At 30.6% G+C, this 8,628-nt stretch overlaps 2 protein-coding genes across 2 annotated transcripts in view; one reads left to right on the top strand and one right to left on the bottom strand.

Annotated features, from left to right (window-relative positions):
• The window catches only part of LOC108574991 (dynein beta chain, ciliary-like), a gene marked incomplete at its 5' end in the record, with an annotated part of 43,856 nt that extends 40,039 nt beyond the window's left edge, over positions 1-3,817 (top strand). The window contains 6 exons of the mRNA XM_017937677.1: positions 600-731; positions 1,320-1,495; positions 1,920-2,030; positions 2,114-2,287; positions 3,102-3,250; positions 3,523-3,817. Coding sequence (XP_017793166.1) covers positions 600-731; positions 1,320-1,495; positions 1,920-2,030; positions 2,114-2,287; positions 3,102-3,250; positions 3,523-3,817 — 1,037 coding nt within the window. The remainder of the gene's footprint in view (positions 1-599; positions 732-1,319; positions 1,496-1,919; positions 2,031-2,113; positions 2,288-3,101; positions 3,251-3,522) is intronic.
• A 1,901-nt stretch (positions 3,818-5,718) lies between these two features.
• On the bottom strand, positions 5,719-8,200 carry LOC108574996 (PHD finger-like domain-containing protein 5A). The gene is made up of 3 exons (XM_017937681.1): positions 8,108-8,200; positions 7,626-7,816; positions 5,719-5,808 (listed from the first exon to the last, which is right to left on the bottom strand). The coding sequence occupies exons 1-3, from the start codon at positions 8,157-8,159 to the stop codon at positions 5,719-5,721; spliced, it is 333 nt and encodes a 110-aa protein (XP_017793170.1). The 5' UTR covers positions 8,160-8,200.
• Positions 8,201-8,628: the final 428 nt, after the last annotated feature.

The following is an 8,628-nucleotide window of genomic DNA, read 5'->3' as shown; positions in this document are numbered from 1 at the left end:
ATTGGCCAGTGTTTTTCGTTAATAATTCAAAAACGAAGCTTCAACCAACATTTTGGTAAAGGAAAAAGTTGTTCAGAGTCACCTCAGCAACCCCCCATTTCCGGGTGTGACACTCTTTACGGGACACCCTGTATACTCAATTTAACCGTAAAATTCAACGATTTTGAGTATATTGTTGAAAGTTGTACACATTATATAAATACAAAATTGTACTTTTATTAAGAACTATTCGTTAATACTTTTAGAATAAGGAGAAACGAATTTGTCCGAAGTTAACGTGAAATCGTTAAAATTTTTTAAATTTAACTCAAATGCGGCACAGGTTCCCTTTTTTGTCCGATCACTCTGAAATTTTACAGAAACTATCTTTTCACCAAGTGTCGTAATGTCAAGGGTTGTGGCAAAAAAAAATTGAAAGTCGACAAAAATAAGAACCACCATAACGTATGTACAGTCTCTATCGACTGTGATGCAAATACTGATAGCTACTATCAGTTGGAATAAATATTAGTTAATTTGATAAAAGTGTTGGAATCACAGAAGATTGTTGTATAAAACGAAAAGAAGATAAGAAAGAAATTTTTTCATCCTTTATGTAGGTGAATTATACCTAGCACCAGATTTTTTGGTACCACCCAACAGTGATTATGCTGCCTACCATCAATACGTTGACGATTACATACCTGCTGAGAGTCCTGTTCTGTATGGACTTCATGCTAATGCAGAAATTGGTAAATATTCGTATCACGTTCAGATGTTCGGTTGTATTTAAAGATATACAGGATGATTCATCTAACTTGACGACTTGAAATTACTCATAAACTATTAGCTATACGAATAAGTGTATGCACCTAAAGTTACACGATTTTAAGGGAAACATACGTTAAAATAATTTTTTGTTTACTTTATTTATGTATAAAGCGTTGAAGATCACCTGGATATTTTTAGATGGAACACTATATTTCTTTATGGAAATTAAAAGAGCATTAAAAATTGTGTAAATAAGTATTAAGGTATAATAGGTCTAAAGTGGGTATTTATTGAGATGTTTACAATGAAGGGTTTATTGTAAACGGTATTCGATCTGACACAGACATCTAATCATTTGACAAATTGTACATACACATTTTCTAGTGTACTTCTGCAAATTTTTACACATACATTAACGATACGTTCCTGCGTGTTTTTTGAAGTCATTGGTGCTTCACGATATGCAGTATAATTAAATAGACACGTTTAATGCATACATAATGTAACCTAAAAAATGAAATTTTCGTAAAACTAATACAGAAACAATGCACAAACGATATATTCCTTAGGATTTTTAACCGCAACTGCAGAAAGTTTATTTAAAACGTTATTGGAAATACTGACGAGAACCGCAGGCGATGCAGCAGGGGGTGAGGTTTCACGAGAAGACAAACTTAAAGGAATTCTAGAAGATTTATTAGATAAATTACCAGAAGAATTTAATATGCAAGAACTTAATAGCAAGGTTCTTAAAATCTCTTTTCAATTCTATGAACATACACGTAACAACAACATATCGAGCAACTAAAATATTTAAAGATTTTAGTAAGAATTTGCTCGGCTTCAAACGCAATTTGTTTATTCTTGATTTGCGTCTTATTTCGGCTTCTAAAATCATCCCCTAAATTTTCTACCATGAGTGGCTCACTTTGTATGTGTAAGAAATTCTCAATCGTTTGTGTTGCCAAAGAATTGCGCATTTGCTATTCTCATACTAGAGAACAAACTTCATGTGATTCCCGTTTGCTTTTGGAAAAATGTGATTCTTGTTTTTTTTTTTACTTTTTCTGGTTTTATATTATAAGATAGCACCCCTGCACACACATAAAAGTATAACTAATTTTACACTTTAATAGCAAGATCTTTAAACTTTATGTTGAACATCTTAGGTGGAGGATCGCACACCATACGTTACAGTTGCTTTACAAGAATGCGAACGAATGAATCTATTATGTGAAGAACTTAAGAGATCTCTGCGAGAGCTGGAATTAGGCTTGAAAGTAATATAAACTTTTAGCCTGTTTTTAAGATATACTTTAAAATCAAACATCCGTAACATTTAATGGATGATGTTTTGTTAAAGGGAGAATTAACAATCAACGCTGAAATGGAAGATCTGCAAAATTATATAATGTTGGACTTCGTTCCGCCATCTTGGACAAAGAAAGCATATCCTTCAAATTTAGGATTAAACAGCTGGTTTTCCGATATGTTGAACCGAATAAGTGAATTGTCTAATTGGATTGCAGATTTTAGTGTAAATTTTTATTCCGTATTTCATTTAAATTTACAGAACATGCAGAACAACAATTTCTACCGTAAGAAAGTCAATAGACAAAGCTATACAGGGTGTCCCGTAAAGAGTGTAACACCCGGAAATGGGGGGTTGCTGGGATCTTTCTGAATAACTTTTTCCTTTACCAAAATGTTGTTTGAAGCTTCGTTTTCGAATTATTAACGAAAAACACTGGCCAATCAGAGCGCACGTAGAGCCCGCCCCCAGGCACGGGAGTGCAGGGAATCATCCGCGCGCGATCATGAACAAACGCACTGGCACAGCGTGGGTATCGGTGTTAAATTAAGAATAATCTGGAATTATTCGTTATTCACGAATAACAAATAAGCTAACAAGTCGTTTAACACGTTGAATGCCGGACCCATTCTAAATATCACGCGTACGCTTGTTCACGATCGCGCGCGGATGAGAGTCAGCGCTCCCGTGGTTGAGCGCGGGCTCTACGCGCGTTCTGATTAGCCAGTGTTTTTCGTTAATAATTCAAAAACGAAGCTTCAACCAAGATTTTGGTAAAGGAAAAAGTTGTTCAGAGTCACCCCAGCAACCCCCCATTTCCGGGTGTTACACTCTTTGCGGGACACCCTGTATAGTCATACTCTAGTCTTTAAGAAATATACACACCGTAGAAAGTAGAATGAATAATTGTGAAAAATACCCAGCAGTGTAAGCTACGAATAACATGTTAAACATTTCCAATAACGTTATTTACTTTGCTCTGAATTTTATTTTGCGAATTAAGCAAGCTGTTCTAATAAATTGATAAAAATTTTGCTAGCTACCGTCATCAGTCTGGCTAGGTGGTTTCTTCAATCCTCAATCTTTCCTAACCGCCATTATGCAACAAACTGCGCGCAAGAATGAATGGCCATTGGACAAAATGTGTTTGTACTGCGAAGTAATAAGAAAATACAAAGAAGAAGTCACGTAATTATTAAAATTCTTACTTTATTCCTTTGTGCAATGTTTTCTCTTAGTATGACTTTAATTATTTATTAACTAGTTTGTATTGTCTACGGATCAATTAAAAACATTAAAGAATAATTAGGTTTACAGTACTTTATCTCAATTATGTTTATTTAAATTCACTTTCTGAATAACTCATGTGCCTAATTTTCTATTAATGAAATTGCATTTTAATTTTTACAAGGTTTGTTCGAAATAATTAATAATACGTTTTTAATAAAAAAAATTCACAGATCAGCACCAAGGGAAGGTGCGTATATAAATGGATTATACATGGAAGGTGCGAGATGGGATCTCCAAGCTGGATGCATTTCGGACTCGCGATTCAAAGAATTGTTCCCGCTAATGCCAATAGTGTACATTAGAGCCATTACGCAGGACAAGCAAGATTTCAAAAATGTATACGAGTGTCCTGTGTATAAAACACGATCACGAGGTCCAACTTATGTATGGACGTTTAATTTGAGAACTAAAGAAAAGGCCAACAAGTGGATCCTTGGTGGAGTGGCAATTATATTGCAAATCTAATTACATAAATGTTATTCAAGTCGTTAAAATAAAGAAGTAAACAGTGAAACTGGCAAAATGTATTAATTTCGTATCTACAGGGTGTTTCCTTTATCTCGTAAAATTGAAATATCTCGCGAGGATCTGAACCTATTTCAATTTTGCGAGATAAAAGAAACACCCTATATATTTTTCGAAACAACCATAGAAGAGAAAATATTATCTATGTACAGTTCATATTTGAGGAGTTGAAAAGATAAATGATGTGTCAAAAGTGAAAATTTGCAATATAACTGAAAACATGTGTTTGTTTATTTTGGCATTTACATCATTTATCACTTAAACGCCATGAACTTTCAGCGTTTACCACATTTATAAAAGAAGGAGAATAAAAGGCTGTGAGGACTACTCGCACTTTCATTTTTTTCAATCGCAACGAAGTTGCCGCTAACGATTGTAACTCTATCTTGTGATAGCCCTAAAAACTAAAATAGAGTATTCTACGTAGCACTTACCACCACCGTATTAAAACATGAAATCTACATCCTTTTCCACTAAAAAATTATTTTTTATTTTTCTTTACACTTACATCGTTTACCATTTTAACTCCTCATTTATTATATTTACCTAAAATTTCTTTGCAACAACAGAATATAAGTTGATGAATATATTTGATAACAAAAAGATTACGCTATGTATACAGTCGGTCACACTGAAAATCGTCCACGATGGGACGGTTAATTACGATTTACATTCAATTTTTGTTTACGATTAATTTTTGGAAAAAACACTTGTATATACGAATAAAGTACGGTTACGATCAATAGGTAATGTTCTATATTTCTTATTATACAGTATAATTCAAACAAAAAATAGAAAATTTTATAATATAAACAAAACTGTTATACCTGTGTACACATGTATGTACATGAAAGAAACCTCACAATATAAATCGTCCATATATATACAGGGTGTCTCAGATATTTGTGCCTACACCATAAGTAACCCTTTTTTCAACTGATCCTTATTGGTAATATGATTTTGCCGAATTCTCACTTCTGATTCATGCCATACATATTTAATTACATTTAAACTCAGCGACTGTGCTGGTGTTTCTAGTACTTGTGGGCAGTTGTACAACAACCACTCTCTTACAATTGCAGACTAGTGCTTTGGATCATTGTTTGATATACATATGTGAAGTGTATTTAGAATACCTAATTTTTCCGCACTATTTTTCAAATTTCATTTAAGAATTTCTAAATACCTTCAATAATATTTATCCTAACTGTTCTGCAATCTCTTTCTGCGTTCGTGCCGAATTTCAGCAAGCAATTGCTCCAAATCACTGTTGTTACACTTCCGAGAGCCCCCAGGGCGTCGTTTGATGATCAGACTGAAATAATCGCTTTTAAACCGCTTAAATCAAAATACGCACACATCGTATAGTACAGCGCCTCTACCGAGAAAGGAACAAAACGATTTGCATACTTTTGCAACATTTTTTGTTTGTTGGAATGCATAAAGAATATAGTGTTAGATATATATTTTTTAAGGTTATGTTGGGCTTTCCGCAAAACTAAATGTTATTTTTAATAGCTATATGTATGTCAACACAACATAACTACAAAAAATCGGGAAAATCAGTTTTCTAAGTATTTAAAAAAATTTGGTTTCTTCATTTGTACACCTAATACATTGTTTGCAAAAATGTAATATCCATATATTACAGTTTATGAACAAGAATAAGTAAACAAAAGTGGTGGATAATTTTCAGTGTGATCGACTGTATATAGAAACGTGTTCGTAAATATATTATTCTTTATATAATTATAGGAAAGAAACGATTATTTACAGAAAAAGTTATTTATTTGAAACATGAAAAAAATTGTATACAAATAAAAAATTTTCGTTACTAATTCTTATCTTCTTTTAAATCCATATTTCTTCCTTTCATAAAATAGATCTGTCTTTGAACTTCCGAGATTTACAATTTTCGGACAACCATCTCTCTGTAAGACAAATAATTCAAAAAATATTATATGAAATTTTCAATTGCTAATGTCTTGAAACTTATATACTATCTAATGTTTTATTTCATACATACTTCTTCAATTCACAAAACAAACATTAAGAAAAGCATTTTTAACAATATTTAAACATTAAACAAATATCTACAACAATAACAGAAGGAAAAATTAATAATAAAAGTATGGTGCAATAGCTAAATCATATTCAATCATTAGGTGTATACAAAAATTTTGTAACATATAGATTTGTTGAAAGTTTTATATGACAAAATTTCACACTACATTTCTTAGTTATTTTTACATAAAGAATCATGTTCTCCCATAGTTGTAAAACAAATTAAGCTTTATCCTGATTGTGGACTCACTGTTAAGTTAAATATATTTGCACCTAATTTTCTGCAATCATGTTGCGATATGTTTCTTACCCTTGTTACATAATCAACATTGACTGCAAACCAACATTACAAGAAAAGACACAGCTAAATAAACAGGCTAAACATGCTTCTAACACATTAAACTTGTGTTATATTAATTGAAATAGCTGTTTGAAAGAAAACAATTTTTTATAGAGCTTCAATTCCCTACTTCTATTATTGGTGTAGTGTAAATTCAACCAGGATTTGCAATTTAAATTCAGTTTCATTGGTTTTATTGCATAAAAAATTATAAAAAAATCGGGCATATTGTAGTTACTGAAATATATATCAGAGAATTTTTTTTAATATCAAAAAATTTTAAAGTATTAATTTTTGATTGTATTTATGAAAATACTATTTTTACAGTTTTATACTTATAACAGCTTCCTACAATTGGGTGATGTGTCACTATTATAAAAATAAAAAACCAACCTTTCCATATAGAAAGATATATGTATCTCTAAGAATATACCTGTGTTTAATTTACATATTTTCTCCATTGAATAATTATTTTTATTCAACTTTAAATTCTTTTGCATTCCTTAAATGAGCAAATTATTTTTTAAATGAGTATTAAGTGACTCGCCTAATTTGACCACATCTACTATCTATCCAGTTTAATTCACAGGGTCGATATTTGAACCAAATTTTCATATTTTTAACAATTTATTTCTATTTTGCTTTGGGGGTCATTCACTATATCTCAATAAAATTTGAGTATAAATTTGAGTACAAAAAATATTCAAGATGCACCATGAGTTCCCCTTATGATTATCACAGAGGACACCCTAATCACAAGATTTCAGATTGTTTTACTAGTGAAATGTAGAATGTGAAAAACTTCAGGATACTAATGATACAATATTAAATCGAATTTAATAAATTGATATAACTCAGACAGGAGTATGGAAAGCTTTGCTGTCTAATAATCTCCATTCATACCATCCTTGAAACATTCAACAACTTTTTCCTCATGACTGTCTATCTCGTGTACAATTTTATATATATAGTTTTAAAAACATTGAAGTAAATAATTTTGTTACTATTGACTTTCATTGTATTTTTTATGTAAAATTACCCCTTAACATTTCTTGTACCACTTGCCAAATACATTAGGTAAATTTATCTTCTTACATTCTTTGCACTTTAAATAAAAGATTCTGTGAATAAAAATTTGAAAGGTCTTTAAATTTAGAAAATTACTCTTGCAAAATTCTAGAATTGAATTTTTTGTGTTTTTTGTTTCACTGAGTATGGGTTTCCAAATGCATTATGCATATGTTACTTTAAACTTATTTTGGGTGTGTTATCTTTCTGTGTATACTAAATTAAGAAGCAAATTCAATAAATGAAAAACATCAAACTATTGTTATAAACACTTACATCTTTCTCCTGAATTGTACATTCCTTGCAGTAATAAGCATCGGAAACACCAGGTCCACCACAGATAACACACCGACCTTGGTAAGATCCATAATTACATTCGTCACATATTCTGACTAGAGTACATGGTCTTACATAGGAATCACAAATTACACATTTACCATCACATTTTTCACATAACCTCCCAATTGCTGAAAATTTAGAATTTCGTTTTACATCATAAAACGCATTAGTGCCTTTTCCCAATTATTAAAATACAATCTCATTACTACTATCATAACAATATTTTAATTATCCAGAAATAAAATATTTAATTTCTAAATATTTGGCAAAATAAGTTAAGATAAAATAATTCTTTCACATGTAAACTTAAAAAGAAAATTTTTCGTACAATCGTTAATAACCATTAGTTAACAAGACAAAAATATTTTTAATCAATAATTTGAAAAAATATTTTAACCTAACATTAATTTAGGTCTTACCAACTCCTGGTTGTTTTCTGCAAAAAATCAAATCTGGATGATGTTTTGCCATATCACAGAATGAGTAGAATACTTTAAATAAAATGTAATACAAATAATTCAATAAATTTTTTATGCAAAACACAGTTGCAGATCAATACATTTAACTTTCAACTTTGTTTACGTTCCTTTTAAGCCGGCGACAATTTATTTTAGCGCATGCATGGTGACTTTTAATACTAGTATTCAAAGTATATGAGTATTAAATTAAAAAATATAGATACTCTATTAGTTACGTAAATATTATATTATTTAGCTGTATTTAGATCAACATTTTCCTATATTGCAAAAATATAAAAAATTCTTAACATATTGGTTTCTTATTCAAATTTTATGATTTCACGATTGTACATATCCAGATACCGCCTTAAATTTAAGTTCAACGATGCACAAAATTTCAAGTCATATTAAATAAATAGTTCTATTTTATAAGTATTTCGAACAGTATCACTTTTTAAATATTTTAATTTAATTTGATAATT

This window comes from Habropoda laboriosa, unplaced genomic scaffold (genome assembly GCF_001263275.1).
Source record: "Habropoda laboriosa isolate 0110345459 unplaced genomic scaffold, ASM126327v1 scaffold273, whole genome shotgun sequence".
Taxonomy (NCBI): Eukaryota; Metazoa; Arthropoda; class Insecta; order Hymenoptera; family Apidae; genus Habropoda; species Habropoda laboriosa.
The sequence above is the reverse complement of the archived record's forward strand: the minus strand, read 5'-3'. Positions and strand labels throughout refer to the sequence as shown.